Genomic DNA, 22,647 nt, shown 5'->3' with positions numbered 1-22,647 from the left:
TAATCATTTGTTTACCAGGTACCGCGACCTAAATAGATATGGATATCAAAAGCAATCAGTGACAAAAACCCAATAAAGTATATGCCCCATATCACGAAATTCACTACTGCACGACCCGTTATTACTCAATAGCTGCTTGGAGTCTTGAGTATCAACATTGTCCTGCATCTGCTGCTGCTGCTGCTGCTGCTTCTGTCTCTGCTTCTCCGCTGTTACAAACGAATCCCGCCCTTGTGTACAGTTCCTTACCTACTTTACAATCTGCCAATTCAATATTTACTTGTCCGACGACAAACAAACAGACGCACAAACAAACGGATAGGAAATCATCTTCCCTCAATTGAACCTCACCACACCTCGTTCAATCCTCACCAGCATATGCCAATCTCTAGTCAGTCCCTACCGATTCAATCCCGAGAAAGTAATTTGTCCTGGTAGCACGCAAACAAACTTTCCCCAACACTTCGGCGTGTTTCGAAAAGAGTTTCTGCTGCATCAACCTCTTCCGACGTTTGCTGCCTCAAACATATCTTAGCACCCATTTAAAATATATTACTTGCAGATAAATTATCGCAACCGGCAGAAAGGCGGGAAGTATATTCGAGAAATCTAGAATACGAATCGTTTGAGTGTTTCGCATCGGCAGAGCATTGATACGCAATTGAGAATCGAACTTGTCGTATTGATCCAGGTTACAGTCGCAGTGAAGGTGGATCAAACCAGGAACCAATTCGAAGAACCATCTTATAATCCTTTCAAAATTCGAACCAATTTATAATACTTCATGACGGCTCAGCTGCACTTGTGGCTGCCATGCATACCGTCGAGAAGATGCCGAATGCACCGACGAAGCGACTCGGCGTTGACCTGAATATTGATACTGGCTATAAGGCAAAAAGAAGAGGAAGCATATCTCCGCCCCAGACACCGGAGGCGCAGGCTTCCAGTCCAGAAAATATTACTTCATCGAATCGGGCGCTTAATCTGCGAAGTGGAACAGGGCATTCATTTTTAGATGACATTACACCAGTTGATCCTTCCAACAAAGAAAATGATCCTGAGAATGTGCGAAATAACCGGGATTCTCACGACCTCTCCCTTTCCCCCCGACAAGTTACCCGCGACTCATTGGTAGATCATATGCTACTTTCCTTGGACCAATTCTCTTTCGGGCAGGAAGATTTTAGCTTGCGCAATCCTACACTGGACGAAGATCGGTTATATTCCTCCTTTGGTGATGAAGAACCATATCAATCACCTCAAAACTTCGCAGCTAGAGGTGGCAGAGGACACGCTCACTCCTTCAGTTCCGACTACGATCCAGCAGACGATTCAAGTCATTATTCCGACAAGATTTCTCGCAGCCGAAGAAGCAATAGCAGTTCCAACTTCCAAACGGGGTTGACTAGAATCAATAGTATACGCAACGATACAGGTGGTTCACTTAGAGGACCTCCAATTCCACAGCGAGGAGGGAGAAAGAATACCGGTAGTAGTGTGGGGAGTAGTGCGAATAGTTTTGACCTTGGATACGCACAAATTACAGGCAGCCAGAGGTGGGCGCATGGCTTAGCAGGAAGGTCTTCAAGCTTTGATTACGGAAGCGGTCACCAAGCAACTTCACAATTAAATGCAGGAAGATATATCAATACAAATGTACCTTCGACCCCTACATACGACTACGACGCTGCTCCCACGCCCACAGTACCTGGTGGTCCACGACGCCCTCGACCTACATCCCCAATTTTGGTCTCAAGACCCGACCCTAGTCTCATCGATCCCCCAATGGAGAAGTTAGAAAGAAAAAGGAGCGCAAAGTCCTCGAAGAGCGCATATAAGTCGAAGGGGTTCACGAACACTGCCAGGCATGACTATGGTCTCAATTTAAATGATCGCAGTAAAGAATTGCCACCCATGCCAGCATTCATCAAAGAGCCATCTCCGCCAAATTGTGGGTCATACTCAAAAACAAAAGATATTCTCGGGTCGCCGCAAGCTTTCACCCAAACGCCCAAGGAACGACCTGGATTCTTCAGAAGGGTTTTCGGCTCTTCCAGGAACAACAATGTTGCGGTACCCGACCCACCACCGTCGCACGGTTCCACTACCTCTACTGAAACGGCGGATCATCCAGGTAGCAAAACTCACATTGCTAACCAGATGAAGTCTAATAACATAGCACCGTCTCGAGAAAATCCGCAAGCCCCAAAGGAACAACCGCATGTAATTACCAAAAAACCTTCATCATTCTTCCGAAGGCGTAAAAAGTCGGTATCTGAGGCCGAACCCATTCCCGTTCCACCAATGCCGTTGCCACCCATGAAACTCGAGCCACACAAATTGCGACCGGACATTCCAGATTGGCAACCTGAGGCTAGCCCCGTCAGTAGTCTTCGCCAAGTCATGAATCCATACCTTCATAGCCCCGGGAGACCTCCTATTGAAGCTCATGCACCAACGGCTAGTCTCGATCGGCAAGTTAATGATATTTCCGATGATGTTGAAAATAGACGCCATGTAAGAGGTTTTTCTTCAGACTACGATCCAGACCCAAATGCTACCATCAGACAAATACCTCCTTCGAAACCAGCGTCATCGCATGCCGGAGACAGTCGCAAGCCATCTTATTCGTCCATCAAACAACCACGTAGATCGGCAAGTACCAACTTAGCATTACCTGGTGGATTCGATGGGCAGGCCAGAGAGGAACGTGAAACATTTTTCCAAGGTTCTACTGAGAATGATGGTGACGCGAAGTTTAAGTTGGAGATCACGAAAGATGTACCTGGTAATACACCGTTACCCAGTACGACATCTCCTGGTCGCTCTCCTTCGGTGGCGAGAGATATCGCTCTTGTTGCGGAATATGAAAGAACACATTCCAAACGTTCTCCACCGCCCTCCAAAGTTTTACCGAAATCAGAGCCCAAGGCAGCAGAGCCTCCTTTGGATTCACCTCTAAGCAAGGTGGGTTCTAATGACAGTCAGGAACTACCAGCAGGTCCTGCCAAAGAAGAAGATTGGATCGTTCTTTCTCCTTCTAAATCGGAGTTTCCAGAGAAAGATCGCATTTGGTTGGAACCTGGATCATCTGAAGATGATCTACCAGGTACAAATACCTTAAAACCTAAATTCGCAAACTCGATTGCAGCTACAGGATCTACAGATACCATATACAAATCGGCTGTCAGTCTACCACTGTTGCAAGTTGAGGGACAAGAAGAAGGTCCCCCTTCCAGTCCGCCTACTATGTCCGATAGAGAATATGTTGAGCCATTTGATGACTCTGAATCAGAAGGAGTTGACGACGCACAACCTACGGAGGAAGACCTAATTAGAGCACAGAAAATTTACGATGGCAATGAGGATTTCATTCAAAAAGAAAAGGCGACGGCATGGATGGGAGATGAGGGAGTTGTTCGAGCAAGGACGCTAAAAGCTTATATGAGCCTTTATGACTTTGCGAATCTTAATATTCTTGCCTCGATGCGTGTAGTGTGTGGCAGATTAGTGCTCAAGGGTGAAAGTCAACAAGTTGACAGAATCTTGGACGCGTTCTCGAAGAGATGGTGTCAGAGCAATCCCAACCATGGATTTAAAGCTACTGGTAGGTTAGCAAGTTTACCTAAAGTGTATCAAGCTAATATTATTAGATGTCGTACATACAATTTGTTACTCGGTTCTTCTGCTCAACACGGATTTGCATCTTGCCGATATTGAACAAAAGATGACTCGTAGTCAATTCATCAAGAATACAATGCCTACGATCCGTCGAAGTGTAGCAGAGTCTGCGCATGAATTTGAGCCTAGTAGGCCTACAGTGCTCCCTGGAAAAAGTTCTGCTTTTGATGACCCTCATGTCAATGACGAAAACTCCGACGCTATATCAATTGAAGCTTTTGAAAAACCTTCTTGGAGGTCTTCATTCAAGCCTGCGCCACGTCCAGATCCTGATAATCCAAGTGCTCCCACACCTTTAGATTATGATACTCCCATGGATGATTGTGGCCCCTTGGTCAAGGCACCTTTCCGCGGAACATTACGTACGTGGGAAGTACAGGTTGAGATTGTTCTCAAGGATTTTTACAATTCTATCCGGAATGATCGGCTTCCATTGTTTGGCGCTGTCGATAGGTTACAAATGCCGGCTTCATCATCCAGCACTCTTTCAGTATTCACCAATGGTATGTTGCGCCGTTCTCCTAGTGTTCTGAGTAAAGCTCCCTCAGAATCACCTAGTTATCTTCGTGGAAGAACAGCAGAGACTGTACGCACAAATGGAAAGTGGAGCAATAAGACTAGATCGAGACCTCGTTTATATCCTAACTCAGGAATGGGATCTAGTCGAACTAGTCTGGATGATCAATCATCTATGTGGAGTCCTTCGGTGTCGTCTAGTACCTGGAGCAAGTATTCTCTTGGAAAACATACCTCGATGTCCGTGGACTCTCTTGGTTCGGCATTCCAAGGCGATTATCAACAATCTATTGGATTCGCCAATGCTCTCAGCCAAGCAATCATCCGTGAAGAGACGGTCCATAGCTCAGGAAGTAGGGGCAGTGATCATGAAGAACTTCGTGTTGCCCCTCTACTTGATGATGAATCTTTAGAACTGGCTGGTGCACCATGGGCCAAGGAAGGTATGGTCAAGCACAAGCATCATCTGGAAGCTCTCGACAAGAAAGCAAAGGACCGTAACTGGATTGAAACATTTGCTGTTATCGAAAAGGGCTACATGAGCTTGTTCTCTTTCTCCACAAAGAATGTCCGCAAGCCTAAAACTAGTGGCGGAGTTGTTGGTGGTGGAAATTGGCAAGAGAATGCCGAAAATCTTGGTTCATTCCTCCTCCGACAAACTATCGCTAGTGCCCTTCCTTCTCCAGGCTACTCCAAAGCTCGCCCTCATGTCTGGGCACTTTCCTTGCCCACTGGAGCAGTACATCTCTTTCAAGTAGGTACAGCAGATATCGTCAAAGAATTTGTCACAACAGCCAATTATTGGAGTGCTCGGTTATCAAACCATCCTCTCGTAGGTGGTATTAGTAATATCGAATACGGCTGGTCTGATGAAATTGTCAACAACGCCTTGGTCACTGCGATCAATGAACAGAATACCAGACCATCAACTTCTGGTGCTAGGCCCAGCATGCAGAGCTCTCTAAGATCGAGCTTGGATCACGGCTATGTAGGAGGGGTTAGATCAAGATTGCCAGGTGATAGAATTGCTATAAATGATTGGAGTCCTCCAATACAGAGCATGAGAGCTAGTAACTTGATGGAGCCGGATCAGTTGAAAACACTGACTGCTTATGTGCAGAGTATTGAGGAAGAATTGCAGAAACATAATATGTTGAGAAATACAATGCTTCTAGCTGTAAGTATTACAATTCTTCCTCGTGGTTCATTTTCACTAACCTAGTACAGTATTCACCGCGTCATCCTAACGCACAAAAAGCAATGGCGAATTGGGAAAAGAAATCTTCATATTTGCTTCGTGAAATCGTAAAGTTCACAACATATATTGATAGTTTACATGCAGCCGAAATTGGCAGGCAAAGAATCTATCATGAAAGAGCGGCACATCAAGCCGTCGCCGAGGGAAAAAATGAAGATGAGGAGGCAGAAGTTGATACCACAATCACTGGATGAAACTGAAGCAATTTTTAATGCATGAAAAAACAATTAAGATACATTACGACAATTATGTATATACGATACGCATGACACTGCCCTCAAAAAACTTCCGATAATTTGTTCCCTTGATGGATAACAGATGGGAGGAATGATTATATGGCGAGTATGGCAGGGAAAAGGAAAGAATGGCGTTTATCAAGCTTTTGGGGGGAGGATGTAGGACGTTTTAATCTGTTGGCACTTTGATGAGTAGTGCGCTTCTTGTTACTACTTTGCTATTTAATTGGCATTGGTTTTGCTTTTAGTTGGCCCAAATTGCTTATTGAATTTGATTGGGCGCGTTGTTGGTTGGTTGGTTGGCTGGTTGTGGTTATACCCCGTTCGCTGTTGTTGAGTTTGCTTTTGCGCTTTCTTGCTTACTGGCTTGGATTTTGTTTTTTGCTTGTTTGAAATGGGAGAGGAGGATAAGAAAAGAGGTGGATCAGAGAGAAAGGGTGAAAAGAGAAGAGGAAATAGGGGTTCGCTTGTGATGGTCACTTGAGAATCAGGGAACGGATTTGAAATGTCTTGACTTGGATTAGCTCGGGTTCGCTTCTTCGTGGGGAAAGAAGGCAAGGGAGAGTCGCTGTGTATATTTATGTGTATTAATAATTTGGCTTTGCTTGTCTATACTAGCTGGTGCTTTGTGGATATTGCGAGAGAAAGAGAGACGGTGGGTGAAGATGAGGAATGCGGGGTACGAGAGGTAGTTAAGGAAGAAGAGGAAGAGAAAATTCATGAGGATAATAATATATTTGTTTTATTGAAACTTACTTTATGCTTGGGTGTGTGTATGTATACTTTTACAATTCTTATGTCTTGAGGTAATTTGAGTAGAAAGTATAAGTATTTTCCCCGAGCCGGCCATCCATCTGAATATTCGCACTTCCTGCCATTGTGTCTCCACTTGCGACAATTGAATTAATCTCAACATCCATTGAATACTTGAATTCGCACCGAGATAACCTGTGAATTACACTCTCCGAATTACCAATACTATCAGCAAAGATTCAAATACTCAAAAAAACTCTTATGCTAGATAACACAATCGATTCAAATTCCCCACATCGCTTAAGTAAGGTTACTCCACACAATCGCATCCACCTAGGCGCCTGTCTCATCAGTGTGCACTCGCACACACGGAGTACATGAACCAATAATTCGTCAGGTGGGGAATGGGATCTGCCACACCATTTATCCCTGCGAATGGAAGGGTGTTATGGAAAGGTGTGTTGATATCCAATGGATTTGGATCAATTGATGGATATTACAGCGCATCGCTGAGGAGAGATTGGGTATGTTGCGTGGGTGTTGATATGGTTGTGGAGATATTGTGTCTGTTGGTTTTCTGGATAGGCTGTTTGGAAATGAGGGATGGGTAAATGGTGTTAGTTGTTGGGATTGGATACTCGCACTCGGATGGTTGTGTTTCTTGTTAAACAGAGGTATATATTCTGAAGTTTTGGTTGTGGTATCCAAATGCATCTGTTTAGGTACCTACCTAGAGTAATTCAACGATCCGGTGAGAGAATCGTTCTTGTAGGTGTGGAAGGGGCATAGAATTATTAATGCTATGGATCTAGAATGTATATCAATCCACTAAAGTCGCACCTTCCACATTTATCCCTAAAGCCGGGTTAGATTTTCACAAGTCTCAGGATAACACAACAATTCTGAGTGTTCAGTTTTCTTCATTGATGTAATAAGCTTGCGATCACGAACATTTCGCGATCTTCTATTTGAACGCCTCATATTATGGTAATTACCGCCCCAGAGACATGCAAGGTAAATATACTAAACGAAATTCAGGCCAAACCAGAAACCATAGGAGCGATATCTGCTGTATCAGCCTTGCTAGAATCAACCATTAGTCTTCTCGGACGACTCCCAAAGACCTACCAGGACCCAAAAAACTCAGCCCAAATTCTTGGAACTCACGTCGTCGAGATCCAAAGAGTCCTGGAAATCCTCGAGCTAGTCAAGCATGAAGTTGATTTGCGCACTACCGCCGTTCTCTCCGAGATCGAGACCATTCACATAATAGCGACGGAACTGAACAGTCATCTAGAAGTTATGCTATCAGGGGAAAAAAGCCAAGCACGTCGCTCTGATCCTCAATCCCTGCAAGAGACAAAAGAACAAGAGGCGCTGACAAAGCTGATGGCGCTGCTTGAGAACGCGAAATCGGAATTGGGTGTGGGTTTAAATGCTGCACGTGTAGAAGTGACGCGGCTTGTGAGCGATAAAATGAATATTTTGAATCGAGTAGACGAGCTACTTTGGAATACATTTGGCGATGATAGAGGTCTTGCGAGGACTGGTGTGGTCAAGAAGTACCAACCTCGAAGTATATTGCTACTCCTCCTCCGTCGAGAATTCGCTAACAGATGCAAGAAACAAACAGTGTTGATGTGGCACGAGAAAATATAGAAGACGCGGAACGAGTTTCCCGTCGGATTGTCTCAAATAACGTGGCCAGAGAACAAGCTCTACAGATCAATGCGCCTATAGGAGAGAAAGGATGGCGCGAAGCGTTTCAACTGAAGATTCGAGACAACGAAGCTGCTGGAAATAGTATCCAGATCAACCATGCAATCTCTGAAGATTTGTTCAATAGATTACTGGCGCATAGAAATTGAAATAAGTCAAATCGTGCTCTGGCAACTAGCTTACGAGTAGATGCAGGTCTTCTGCGTCTGTTTGTAGTCATCCTTGCGTTATGCCTAGGATAGAAACTAATAAGATTAGCGAGTAAGCTGGGGATTAGATCTTAGGCAGCATAATTTATTTTAAAAATCTTAAACACTTGAAAGATTTAAAAGATTTAAAAAGATTTAAAAGATTTAAAAGATTTAAAAGATTTAAAAGATTTAAAAGATTTAAAAGATTTAAAAGATTTAAAAGATTTAAATGATTTAAATGATTTAAATGATTTCAATGATTTCAATGCTTTCAATGATTTCAATGATTTCAATGATTTCAATGATTTCAATGATTTAAATGATTAGAAAATGAATATAAAATACAAAAATTATTTTGGGTTGAAAAATCCACTTAAAGTGCTATAAGATATACTACATATATATCTAGAGTAGAGACTGACTTTATTAAAGTTTAGCTAGTAGTATTTCAAAACCCAAAGACGATCGGGATGAATGTTACAATACATTTTTTTTAACGCATCCCCAAGACGACAGAGAAGTAATTTGCAGTCGCAATGGTTACCCGGTCCCCAATACTTGCAAATGGATTTAAAAAGTCAAATATCCAAATCTTCGAGTAGAGATGAATACCCAATTCCGATAATTTCCTTTGGATTTAAGGTGGTCCCGGAAAAGGGAAACATACTTCACAATCTATCTGGCAAGCCGCTTGGTTTTACGCGTAGACCCTCGAGAGCCGAACCGACTGATCTTGAAATGCCATTACGACAGTATTAACTCTCAACTCAACTGGGCCATCATTATTTGTACTTCGGAGTCTGATCTATCAGCTCTTAAAAGCAAAAAATAACCTATACCAGAATATTCTGGGTGAGTTTGATGGCGTCGCCAAAATCAAAATCTTGCCAGTAATGTCTACTAGGAAAACCTGTGGCGTATATTTATGTCTACGATCAAAAACATTCTAGAAAGTATAGTTCTCATCTTCGACGGACTTGATGAGTGCGATGATGATTCAATTAGATCATTCCAAGCAAAATTGGACGGATCATATGGATCTACCGTCGGGAATGATCAGAAAAAATGAAGTTGATTCTCAGGAAGACATAACATCTAGAGTCTCTCATCTTGGTTCTTATTATCTTACCCGCGGTCATTCTTCTATATTGGACACAGGGCTTGCTAGTCTATGCGAGTGTTATCACTACAGCAATGACCTCGTGCCATCGCTTCCACACTTATGATGCATCAAATCCGTTGTTTTTTGTCGGTTTTCTTCAGATACACCTAAAGATACGAGCCTTGGAGTCAATGAGCAGGAAGCCCACGAAGATTTGTTTGGGGGCACTTGATTTGTATGGATGAGTTGGAAATGAATGGCCGTGAGGCGAAAACTTGTGCTCATGTGGTCCAAATCGACAAGGAAACGAAAGCGGAATATCTCTTTTTCGTCCATACTCAAACCGCTGTTAGTTCGAGCATTTCTATGAATACAGTGTTGAACAGAGCATTGGTGGTGCTCTTCATAATTCCTTATCGACCCATTTTCTTCATTGGCTCGAAGCTATGAGGTCTTGAAGCCTGTACATACTCCAGTACGGTGCCTTCTCTTCCACCCCCAAGTCGCCGATGTTTATTCCCGGTCCAAAAACGGTTCCAGACTAAAGTTGAGCAGGTTCTCTTCACCACATTAGGATCCAAGCTCTCCAGGCATCGAGTCTAGCTAACCCATATCAAAAGATTGCAATACTCAAACGAAAGCACATTATCGGGGAATTCGGTGGGTAGAGTAAGGAAGGCTAACAGCGCGTCGCTTTTTCTCGGCAAGGCTTGGTAGTTGGAAGTTCTCCTTCTCAAAGTATCATTAATTGAGCAGATTGAGACATCATTGGCTTGTGTGATCAAAGGCTCTAAGAATATCATTTATAAGCTGTTTTTTACAGTAGATGATAGATGAGTTAATGTTGGCAACAATATTGACCTTCACTGACCTCTTTCCATTACTTGCCGCACTAATGCTAATTTTGGGAATGATAGATTGCTCCGCGGGGCCTCTAGTGTTGGTTAGTTCGAGCTCTTTGGATGTGCGAGATTTGCTAAAGGCTGTTGCTGTTATCATTGATGTTAGGGAGATGCCGTTCTGGTTGGAGTTGAGTGCTTGGTTCCTTGGGTGAAAATGGAGAACTAGTGTCCTTCGGATAAGTTATAAATTTTGAACGACCCATTTCTTGATTTTGTTTAAGATCCGAAATCAAAGGACTTTACAAGTCAACTAAATCTACCAAATGGATTGAATGATCTTTAGGTGTGTTGCTTTTGGCCATTGATCAATAGTATACTGTACGAAATTCATATGTCGATAAATCCTAGATATGCTCAGTCCTTGCAACCATCAAACATTTGATACCAGGATATGATGTATATGATCACAGAGACAGCAAGAATAGGCCATGTATGAGAACAAATGGCAAGCCATATTGATTTAATGGGTATCAATGATAGTAAAACACTTTTTATAATGAAATCCAGCGCGCACGCGAAACGCAAATGTAACGATGGTATAAGCCCAATGCCCCCTTTAAACAACGCCATGCCAGACAAATTTCTCCGCAACCATTAGAAACCACACGAGATGAAATCCAACGCCACTGATGCCACTGTAAATGCAACGGTCTATAAACAGAACGGATTGGGAAAAAATATGATCGTGTCGTCGTCTCGTCTCTTCGTAAATCGTAAGCCCATATCCACCACACCATTCACCCCTGACCATCATCAACAGTAGAGTGCTCTAAAAGTGCCAGGGCGCGAGTGTCACGGTGCGACCCGTGTCTTGGCAGCTGCTGATCCACGCTGGGATCAGCCCCCATGCTCATACTGTATCAGAGGCCCTACGTCAACACCACAATATTCTCCTCATCCCCACCAAGTAACTGTCCATGCCCCCACTGCTCTCTCCCTCTCCAGCGGAGTTCCCCATGTAAACTTTCCACCCCATCCCCATCTCTCCTTTTCCGTCACCAAGGTGTTCAAGTCCTCCCCTTCTCCAAGCTCACAGAACAACCACTTCCAGATAGTTAAGTCTTCCCCTTGGGTGTTGATTCGTCGGTTATTCTTTTCACTAAACGATTGAGTCAGTTAATTGTACTTCTGATAACAATGTCGCTTCGTGTGAAAGCGGAAATCAAGGAGCTACTCACATTGGATCATGTCCCCATCTTGGTTTCTGGACAGCCAAAGCTTGGATCCATAGTCCATTGGATCTATGGTCCAGCAGATGCTGGAGATTGAAGTGGCACGCTGCCAGGTGTATATCTCTTCTTGAACTCCGTGAAAATATGAACCCTCGAAGGGCGTATTGCCGGTCGTCCGCCGACCCTTACTAGACATCATTAGCATAAAGCTTCCATTTTCTAACAAAGAGTGTGTGAGCTTACGGGCGTCTGCGCGGTATATTGGTGCGGCGAGGACAGTGCCTCCCGCTTCCAGATATTGTTTCAAGAGTTCCTGTCAAGGTCAGCATGTGCTCATCAGAGGGCTTGATGCTTCTATTCAACATTGAAAGGACTTATTAGAGCAAACTGCCAAATGTAAAATTTCCACGTTCTACATCAACTCAAGTAACAAAAAATCTCAACGCGAAGTGAAATTAGAAGAATAACTAACCATGAACTCTGTTTGCAGCTCGACTGTCCTTCGTCTGCCAGCTATGGGCCTCTTCGGCCGGAACCCGCGTTTGCTCCATGAGCCGGTCGGTGCTTTCGTGGATTAACGACTCCATCTCGGCGCGGTTTTCCACCAGGTAACTTTGGGTTGCCTGGCGGAAACCGGCCGTCTCCTCGGTAATGGCCTCCATTTTCTTCCTCTGAATATGTTAGTATTGATATGAGAAAGGGCAGAAGAGGGATGAATTAGTCCTCGACTTGGCTTGAGAACATGGGAAGAGGATGGAAAGTGACATGTCGTGGAGGGCAAGATACCGGGGGAATGAACTTACTTTTTAAAAAGGCTTTATGATCTTCGGAGATCTACAAAATCTGTTAGCAAGACGTCTTAAACATCAGAATCTTAGAAAAGAAGTGGATGTCTTAAGAAACAAATAGAAAACTGACAAATCTCCTTTAGAACGAAGAAATATTGAGAAAATGGACAAGACTCTCCAGTTGGCAATTGCAGGAAGTCTAAAATAAAAATCTATGAGAAGTATATGGAGTAATGAAGCTTGGTACGATTGATATCTTATTTACTCCCTACTGGGGAAATAAAGTTCTAGGAATCGATAAACGACAACTGTTGCTAATGGAAGTAGGCTCTTCTGTGAATATCCTCGACGGAGATAAGCCTCGAATGCAAATTATATTTATTGCAATATATAAATTGTCTGTGAGTGTCAAGAGGAGAGAGATGGCCAATATAGTTAAAGGTTGGGAATCAAAAAGTTGAAGACGTAGAGGAGAGTTGTAAATTCAAATGTCGTGATTTGAAGATCGTACGAGACTGCCGTCCTAGAAAAAAAGGTCTGGTGGTGATGCAAAATAGGAAGGAGGTTGAAGGTGCTAAACGAGCTTGCAGAGATTCGGTAATTCCAGGGGCTTTGTGTGGGTAATCAAATGGAAGAAGAACGTCGCAGCTGTTGATGATGTGGCTGATATTAAACAACTATAGTTGAAGCTCTTCTAAGAAAGGTGCGATATGATAGAGGTGGGTCACTGTGAGGGATTTTTGACGTAGTTGATGGAAGGGAGAGCGAAGCCTTGGTCAAAGAGAAGCTTGGCGTCATCCCAACAATAGCCCACGAGAAAGAACTCTGTGAAGACACGTTGAAATTGACCGAATTGTAAATTTTTGACAGCTGTGGAAATCTCTGGTGTTGAATGTGCAGAGAGAAGAGCTTGTAATCCAAACGAAATATCGTGGTCTTGAAGGGTGTTATCTTGAGGTTGGAACAGCAAGAGAGGAAGGTGTGGATAAGAAGACCGTTGTTTACAGTATTATCGAATTGCTCGGCGTGTATGAGAGGATTGATTTTTTTCGCGAAAGTAAAGGTATTAGGAAGGTTGTCAATGATCCCCGCGTCGAAGTTGATAGTGATCCTATTGCGCAGTATATCAATCTAGGACTGTAAATTTGGTGTACGATTGAGACAAATTGACGGCAAGCTCTTGTGTTCTGTGTGGCGATGGATAAATTTGACTGAATTTGGTGCGCGATGGAAGGAATAGATGGCAGAACTTCGTAGGGATAGCAAGAGAAATGGACGAGAAGCTGTGCGACTATGGGAAGGTTCCATTTCAGATACTCCTTTGCCTGAAGGATGGGGATGGACGGTCGGTATGGTTGAGTAGTTGTGTGGGATAGTGACGAAGGATGGTATCGCGCGGGGGAAAGATATATTGATGGCAATCCTCTTGTGCGGGAATTAGAGCAGAAAGAGCCCACAACCAAGTAAAAATAGTTTGAGTATTAAAAGCCAGCAAATGGAAATACGTTGTCGTTGTGGTGCTTGGTATCGCTTTATGAGTGAGAGGGATTTATAAAGAACCAATCAGGGTCTTGCACATGAAGCTTTGAAAAGAAAGCGCTTGCTATCGGTTGTGGCAAAGCTCAATGGTGAATATTTGCATCGCGGCGGTGATTTAGGGCAGATACCCATGAAGGTTAACATCGCTGCAAAGAGGTGAATGACAATTTCAATGAAGAGACTGCTTCGGTGAATTGAAGTCACATGATTTTTTCAAGGACCTTCATTGCTTTTGACGTTATGATGCCATGGTGTGATACAATAAGATACAACTTTTTCTGCGCATATGCCTGTACGCTTTGTTTGAGGTGACTGACCCAAAGCAGAGAGTAAGTTACACATAGCTGAATGCGTGGTAGGTATTGTGACAAAAAGCAAGCCTTGTCCTGTACATTTGTATGTAAACTTTACTTAAAATGTCTGATCACAAGTCCAGACATTATGTCACATAGTCAGACGCTGGTCAAGACCGTATAAATTGATGTCATCTTCATGCGCTAGCATAGACTCCAACATGCAACTGTGCCGACACAATGTCCATCCACAACAACAAAGTAACAGCAGGTAGACTCGTGCATATATCGCTATCGAATGTTTTAATCGTAGAGGAGTTTTCTTTACTTACTTGACTTTATGTGCAAAGTGGTTAGCTTAAGCATGAGGCAAAAGGCAGATGCGGGAGTAATACTTACGGTGGGCGCGGATCCATCTCAACGTTTCAACTCGCACAATGGTACTGTAATTGACATTAGATCAATCCATTAAGTTGAGTGTATACTATTAAAGTATTCTTACTAAATTGTATCGCTGTTAGTACTTTGTTTTGTTGATTTAGATCGAAGTGTTTGATCTTTGAATGCAGCGATCTTGCCGATCAAGGACTTCCAGATGCCGCCATCAGCAATTAGAAGAAACTCAAAGCTTCAATTGAAGTAGAAAGTAGCAGAAGAATAAGAAGAAGAATATAATAAGAATTATCTTACGTACCTTTGGATAGATTGGCGTTGAGGTGCTGGTGTTGATCGTGGTACTTGGCTGGTGTGAAGGAAAAGAGAAACGTATTTGAAGTTAAGTAGGAATGGGAATCTGAATTAAAGGCTATTGGAAAGATTGTGTGAGCTTACTGGAACTAAGAATTAAACTTAACCTAAAAGGGTCTTAGGTACCTAGATACCCTCGAGGGTCTGTCTAGTCGTTTCTGCCATGACCTGGTGATGTGCTGATATATGGAAGTTGACTTCTGTAGACTATACAATGTGCTCTCTTACCGGGTTTCTGATCTAAAAGCATCCATCAGTGGTATTATCAGCTTAATTAGATATCCTGCAGTAATATACTTTGGGTCAACATGCCTTTCAACCTCCTTTGTTGTCTTGTTCTGACAGGTTACTACCCTGACAAACTTGTCTGGTCTCATTCAGCAGCAGGAAATAATTCTGAGGAAAAAGCTTTAGACTTTCTATTTACCATTAGTCTTTTCCCTTCTTTGCCCAACTTCTTTTTGTGATATGACCTAGATTTTGGTTCCGCTACCACCTCCATGTTAATCTCAATATCCGCGAACGGCATTAAGATCAAGGGAACAGTATACAACCATGTTGAAGAAGTAAGAGCCTCGGTCTAAGTCCGTCTTCTACTTCTTCTTGTTGCTGCTAGAGTCTGATGTGGTGACTGCTGAGTAACAGAATGATATTTCCTATACCTGACCAGCTTCTAAGAATTCCTTGTTACTGGCGCCTCGATCTCTACCAATCTCATTGATCTAAACTTTAAAGAACTGGTACTAACCCAAAAGAAGTCCGACAAGTATAGCGGAATTTTAGAAGAAATTGGAACCCTCGTCTTCCCTCGAATCATGCCTGATAGCCACGGAAGGTCAGTTAATTACTGGGTTATAGAAGCGCTTTCTCTACATCAACAGCTTTGTGCCACTGTATACCACGAGAACACAGATTCAACTTCAAGCCCTATAAATGCAGACTTGCAGAGCAGCTTTAAATCAAGGGAGCAGCAGAAACTTACCATAATACGATCCGCCTTTCTTTTGGCGGTAGACCATTACTGATAGTCGAAGAACACTACCCGCTTCGAAACCAAAGCTTCCCGATTATACCAGCTATTCATTTCTTATATCGCAGTTGGAAATTGTCATAATCCGATGGTGGTCTAGATCTAAAAAGGTCATACAGCGGAAGAATGGCAGATACTCACCTCTTTAAAGCTTGGCAGAAGTATTCGCTCTTCCTCGTTCCTGTAGAAGTCACCTCGAACCTCTCAATACCAGTTGTTGATCAGCCCTTAACGCATTTGGATCTTAAGCAGGTGATTATGAGCACCTTCAGCGACAGGTAAAGCACCTCGCCATCAACGAAATCCAGGGATAAGGGGTGACAGGTCGGGAGAAAGTAAATGCTTACTATGTAAAACAGAGTCTGTAAGAGGATCTGCTTCTTTCTTGCGTTTCTTGTGATTGCCGAAGAACAAAGGACACTACTGTTTACCCATTGAAGACGCCATCTTAATCCTACTCCGTTTCGGAGAACCGGCCATCACCTTCGAACCGCAAAGCTTATTGTCAACACTGTCAATTTTCACAATAACCTGGAGCGAAGTAACAAATGTTATATTGGGTGGATGGGAATCAGGTATTCGCAACTCAAAATAGGATCTGTGGAGGGATAGGTGCTTCTTTTTATCTCGCGTCTTCGTCGTCGTCGTCGAAAACGGGAAGATATGACTTACCGATTGAGAACCCGTTTCTCTCTTCGAAAACTGACAACTACCTAAGATACGCGGGTGAAAGGCTCATTTTCAGCACTGTCGACAACTTCGAAACAATAAAATATGTCAGGTGGGGTGCAGGAAAAATTTTATAACTCGCGGTAAGCTCTTTTCTCTTTCGAATGCTGTCGGTAACTCGAGCATACTAACTGCTTATCGACCAAAGAATCTCTTCAACAGCTGACCATTACCTCTCACCCACACATAAAAACCCTCGTTCCTAGTCCTCGTGGTAAATCGACACAGAAAATGGTATTAGATGAGGCGGGAGATAGGACTTACAACTCACAGTAAGGTATGTGAATGATTCGGGCTCTTCTCTTTACTTCCGAGTATTGCTGACGGCTGCAGGATACTGACTTCTTACCCACTAAAGGACCCTCTCCCTCTTCCAAAGTTAATCGACATCCTTGACTCGCGAATCGGTACAAGGTCTCATCGTCAGTTCTCGAGATGGTTGGATACCGAGAAACAACATTATATAAGGCATAAAAAGGGATGCAAATCACGATAATTTCCGCGGGAAAGTCAGGGGATCGGCCCCTTACTTTCCATTTTGAGAGTCATGGAGGAGCAGATAACACCGATCGCTTGCTCACAAGAGGCTGCATTGTCTCTCTTCTCCGGCAGTCAAATATTAGACTTGAATCGTAAGTAGAGGGGCTCAGTGCAAGTCCTCGGGGCAATTCGGAAACAGAAAGCGACATCAGTGGAGTAGAAAAACAGTATTTACAACTCAAAACAAGCTCCGCGGAGGGTCGGACTATTCTTTTAGTTTCCAGCCATTCAAGAAACGCGGACGACTGAACATTACAACCTCCAAACTCACACAATGCTCTCGTTTCTCTAGTTTGCAGCAACTGATCAGCATGGTCACCACACGAATATAGGGGCTCATTGCCACTTTTCACATCAAGTCGACCCGCGAAGTAACATAAGATTAGGTGGCGAGCATAAGATTACCTCACGATAAGATCCACAGAAGGAATGTCTTGCATCCTACTGCTGTTGCTAGACCGGAAGTACTCCTCACATTAACTCAAACCACAAAGTAACATTAGATTTGGTCTCACAAATATTTCTAAATCGCAATAAAGTCTGCAGGGAGAATCCGGTGCCTCTCTTGCTTCCTACAGTTATTGCCTAAACAAAAGTACCAACTAATCGTCCAAATCTACCTGCGCTCTCTCAACAGGTGACCATTATCTTGGACTAATAGATACAGGAAAGAGCATGCAGTCGCTCCTCGTAATAAACTAGGCTCAACCAATGGTATCAAATTGGACGGGTCATATACAAATGCACGCACAGGGTAATCCCAGCCGGTAAGGTTGCATACATCTATGGTTTTGACTATCACCGAGAACTGGAAATTATCAGCCCCTGACATCATCGGTCCTCTCCCCTCCTCTAGTAACTGATAGTAATGTTGAATCTCGACCATATCACCTGGGGTTCCACGCTAATCGACTTGGTTCCAGATGACGGCATCAGATCAGTATGTTAGCCGAGAATTATTACAAGAACAAGTTCCGCAGATGGATGGGTACCTTTTGCTTGCTTCGGACTATCTGCGGAGACTATAGAGCACTACTAGCTACCTATTAAACCTATTCTCTGAATCTAAGGCTCTTATTCATCGAGTGCAGGTACATAAAGTCACCATTATTTTTCGTGTCAAGTGAACCGAGATACCGGTACTGATTCGGGAAGATAGCAAGCAATCGCTGCCGCGATAAGGTCTTAATCTAGATTGAGAACCCCACAAGACTCTGGCTATCATCGAATATCCAAAAATTTCAATAATATATGGACAAGTAGCTCCCCACAAAAGTAAATTTTCATTCCACGTTGCAAGCTCGAGAATTCACCAGTACTGGTCTATCAGCTGAATTGCACGGAGGGCATTGGATCGTGAAACTAATCAATAAATTCCACAGCGAAAACGGGCCGCAGCCAGACTCTAGTCTTTTAGTTTTACTGGCTATCTATTTCCGAGTGCTGATAACCCCAACTGCTTGTCAGCGAAAAGCTTCCCTCTCTCGCGAGAGTGGGGCGCTAACCTAAAGGCAAAACACGGCATTAGATCATAAAAGTGTCAACGGCGAGTGAGTGTTACAACGACAAGGCAGCTTGTGGACCAGAGTTCTCTCATAGTTTTCTGACTATCATCAGAGATTGAACGATATCAACTACTTGTCGGTGAAAGTTCATTTTTTTCCCTTTGCACTAGTCAATTGAAAACTTACACTCAACGAATAGGAACTCATGATCAGTCTCGATCTCGAATTTAAAAGACGACATGGGAAAATGAAATTATAGGAACATGCTATGATAACATCATTCACGAGCAGATTCGTGTCGATCTCGGACTCAAGGATATCGAATGGAAAGAAAATTGATTGTCATTCTTATGGGGGGTCTCAGACGGGCTACATGACAGGGTTGGAGAAAGGTGACAAAAGAACCACAATATTTCCAACAATAGGAGTCTGATGCACGTCACTTCGAACCACTTCAGCGATTGAGATCACCGAAAATGCTACTCCCGATACACTATTCTAGCTTTTGCAACAGCTATCGAAGACCTCATTTTCAACATACTGGAACGCGCCGAGCGTTGATGTGGGTGCCGATATAAGGGAAAACATCGGACTAGGGGGAATAGCTATATATTACAACAACAAGGGCTGCAGACGGGTTTATCGAAGTCACAGAGCCCAAAGAGCCCAATTGAAAGGTTTGGAGGGACTATGTTATACTCGATAACGATCCCGACAAATCGTGTTCTGCAATTCGAATCTTTCTGTTTCTTCTGGTGACCATCGAAATTAAATGGCACCGACTTCTTGCTCACCGAGAATCCCACTCTTACGAAAAGCGCGAGCCACAATTTTGCAGTCCGAGAGAAAACTCTTAGTCGACTCGGACTTGAACGGAAGCCAGAGGCAAAAGCCACTTGAACACTCAGAAGGGCATGGACTCTAAGGTATTCACCAGGATGTTAGGCAGTTAATTTTGTTTTCTGCCTCACATCGAACATCAACGTACCAATTGCGTACCTCTAGCAGCTTCTTTTTCTCATCTCATGACTAACTCCCCTTCTAACTTCTGGCCATGGAAAAACTGTAGAAGTTCGAGCGGATCTAAGTTCAAGAGCGAGATAGCCGTAGCATTCAGTTGCAAAATCGGTGGGAATTAGTATGAACAGTTTTCATATAATGGAAAATCACCCCTCTCTACTAAAAGGACTTTTCCCTTGCGGAACAGCCAACCATATTGATTTTCCTAATAGCTAAGTTCACATATGATTCTAGACCCATCCGCTTTCTCGCCAATGACCGCGGAACATTGGCTGTCGTTCTGTTGTGCTGACTATTTCTCGATAGGTCCCAGAGCTCTTTTCCGTTTGGAGTGAAACTAGCGATCATATGAATACAATCGAAGCAAAGCACAGGAGGTATATATGGTGGAAGGTCCGAAGATATCACGACAAAAATACAAAACATTGGGGTTGAAGGACGAAGGGCCAACATACAAATGATCAAAGAGTTTGAGAAAAGGAGACTGACGAACGCAAGTTGATGTACGAAGATTTAATAATGGGAGGGTAAAGTATAAGAAGATGAGAGGGGAGAGCAAAACACAGAGAGGCAAAGACATGTAGGCGGAGAACAAGAAGGTTGCGGAGTGACAATGTAAAAGAACAGATGAAAAAGAAGGCTCGAGCTGGAAACTTTAAATGGGAAGAGACACGGTATGAAATATCACAGAGCGAAGACCGAGCAGTTCGAAAACGGCATTGCAAAGGTTCAAGAGCTGGAAGAGCGGAGTAGACTACCACAGCGCGGATAAGCGGGGTATGAACTGCCAGAGAATGGAGAACAATACCACAGGGCACTTTGATCGGCCATAACCTAGTCACACAACATGTACAATTATACGGAGGGAACGATGGCCGAACAACAGAGGCATACAAGATTCCGAATACAGAGTTCCAATGGAGAAACATCGCGGTATTATGAGCAGATACTGGTTCTAATCCACACTTCTCTAGAAGTTGTATTTTATCAACAATACACAAATTCATACCATACAACGTGATTAAACATGACGAATAGGATATGGATAGGAGGGACCTCAATGCTTGTGAGCTGAGAAAAGTGTCAAGAACCTGCATGTAGCCAGCAATCATTTCTCATCTGGGTATTCAGTTCCGCCTTAATATTATTTACAAGTGTATTCTCCGCAAGGAAGTCTAGAAAAATCATCTAGAGCATTTTCAAAGACATTCGCACTAAGCGAAAGTGTAACGTGAACCCATAGGCTCATTCCACAAGAAGCCTTGTAAATGTTTAGACGATTGAACTAGATTGAGGGCGATGACCTGATGCACTTTCTTCAGGAAGTGGAATAATGCTTTAATACTGTCTGCCTATGCCGCATTTTGATTCGATTCTTTTTGTGAATGAAGCCCACTGAGACATGAAAGATGGCATACACATTATCCGAAGGATCATAGGGGATAATGGAATTACGAAGGCCATGAAAATACGAATAAAGCCACAGACGAAGGGTTCTCTCATTTAGCAAGTAAGGAGAAGGATTCTAGTACTTGCTGCATTTATCGTCACTATCTCATTGGCTTCCAAAAGTTTGTTCTTCTTGAGTGCCACATAGACGAAGGCAGGCAACTTTCCAGGAAGATGCATAACGCATTACCATCACAACTTGCAGTGAACTTTTCCCCCCAAAGCTACAGAGCTGCGATGTTATCTTACGCAATGAAACTCTTTGCCCCTGAATATAGAAGAAGTTGGCTGGGCTTCATATATACAGCAAAGTATGCACTTGTAACTTCGTTTCTCATCTTCTGTGATGCCACTTGGCTATTTGCAAAAAGCCTATGCGGAAATCTGGCACCCACTAGACCCGCGTTGCAGGTATAGTTACATCTTTGCAAAATCCTCTCGCGCTCGTGCAGTTTCTCAAAATACAATTTTCAATCGCATTAGAAAAAACATAAGCCTTCAGCAAAACTTTCGCTCTCTACGACCGTTCTCAACCCTTCATCCATGAATGTCATAGCGCTCAACCAAAAAACAAAAAAGGTTGCCAAATCCGCCAGGAAACATACTCAACTTAGCAAATGTAGAAGTAAGAAGAGTGGTAACATAGAAATGGCAAAAAGGAATACCTTTTCACTTCTCATCCTGATTCTGTCTTTCTTTCACCTCTTTCCTTCTTTCCTTTTTTCTGCTCTTCTTCTTTTTATACATCATAATTTATTTTGACTTTAGTTAAAAAGTTTTAATGTTTTGGAAGTCCAAGTTGGAATTCCTAACATAAATAAACCTTTCTTCTGATCAACAGAAAGAACACAGAATGCAAGAAAACAAACACCAGCTTCCAAGCTTGAGTACAACGAAAGTTCTTTACCATCTCCTCATCAAGAATATACAACTTTTCAACCAACCATCACTAATGAACAACCCCAGTCCCAGCAAACTTGAAGAATTCTCACAATTGGAGTAGTTGAGACTGTCCAAACTTTTTGTGCTAAGCTTACAGATCTACCAAGATAATTTTCCACATCCCACATCCCACATTCCACCATCCATCACAGGCTCAACCTCGGCTCGGCCGGGCAAACAATTCCCCATCAACTAACCTAAACTAACATAAACTAACCGTACCGAACCAACCAGCACCGCCAAGCCTCGTGATCTCTGTCTTCGAACCCTTCTGTTGCATATCTGAAAAAGTTGATTTTCTAATTTTGGGAATTTTGGAGCTCAGCTTGAGTTTTTTCAATTGAACTTTTGAACTTTTTCAAAAAGTTGAATTTTTAATATGTACCGCTTATTTTTGAAAAATTCCATCAACTATCAAAATTCGAAAATAGAGGATTATTCAATTTCTCCTTTGATTGAATCAAAACTTAGCAAGATGATTATTTCATATATCAAAAAGAGTTTCTTCAAGTTTTCAAAACGATCAAAGAATTTT

General features: G+C 43.0%; 4 protein-coding genes across 4 annotated transcripts; 3 read left to right on the top strand and 1 right to left on the bottom strand.

The window, feature by feature from the left end:
• Window positions 1-378: 378 nt before the first annotated feature.
• EAF02_011178 (uncharacterized protein) lies at window positions 379-6,447 on the top strand (the record flags this gene model as incomplete). Its single annotated transcript, XM_038907224.1, has 4 exons — window positions 379-391; window positions 797-3,607; window positions 3,654-5,374; window positions 5,425-6,447. 4 exons carry the CDS (start codon window positions 379-381, stop codon window positions 5,647-5,649), a joined length of 4,770 nt encoding a protein of 1,589 aa, XP_038752968.1. The 3' UTR covers window positions 5,650-6,447.
• A 981-nt stretch (window positions 6,448-7,428) lies between these two features.
• Window positions 7,429-8,312, top strand: EAF02_011177 (uncharacterized protein; the record flags this gene model as incomplete). The annotated part of the gene is made up of 3 exons (XM_038907223.1): window positions 7,429-7,431; window positions 7,483-8,020; window positions 8,068-8,312. 3 exons carry the CDS (start codon window positions 7,429-7,431, stop codon window positions 8,310-8,312), a joined length of 786 nt encoding a protein of 261 aa, XP_038752967.1.
• A 2,783-nt stretch (window positions 8,313-11,095) lies between these two features.
• Window positions 11,096-12,192, bottom strand: EAF02_011176 (uncharacterized protein; the record flags this gene model as incomplete). Its single annotated transcript, XM_038907222.1, has 5 exons — window positions 11,096-11,213; window positions 11,263-11,457; window positions 11,537-11,714; window positions 11,774-11,843; window positions 12,010-12,192. 5 exons carry the CDS (start codon window positions 12,190-12,192, stop codon window positions 11,096-11,098), a joined length of 744 nt encoding a protein of 247 aa, XP_038752966.1.
• Window positions 12,193-15,397: 3,205 nt separating this feature from the next.
• EAF02_011175 (uncharacterized protein) lies at window positions 15,398-15,922 on the top strand (the record flags this gene model as incomplete). The annotated part of the gene is made up of 2 exons (XM_038907221.1): window positions 15,398-15,463; window positions 15,656-15,922. 2 exons carry the CDS (start codon window positions 15,398-15,400, stop codon window positions 15,920-15,922), a joined length of 333 nt encoding a protein of 110 aa, XP_038752965.1.
• Between the last annotated feature and the right edge of the window lie 6,725 nt (window positions 15,923-22,647).

The sequence above is a fragment of the Botrytis sinoallii genome (genome assembly GCF_014898435.1).
Source record: "Botrytis sinoallii strain Bc 23 chromosome Unknown BSIN_030, whole genome shotgun sequence".
In the NCBI taxonomy this organism is placed as follows: domain Eukaryota; kingdom Fungi; phylum Ascomycota; class Leotiomycetes; order Helotiales; family Sclerotiniaceae; genus Botrytis; species Botrytis sinoallii.
The sequence above is the reverse complement of the archived record's forward strand: the minus strand, read 5'-3'. Positions and strand labels throughout refer to the sequence as shown.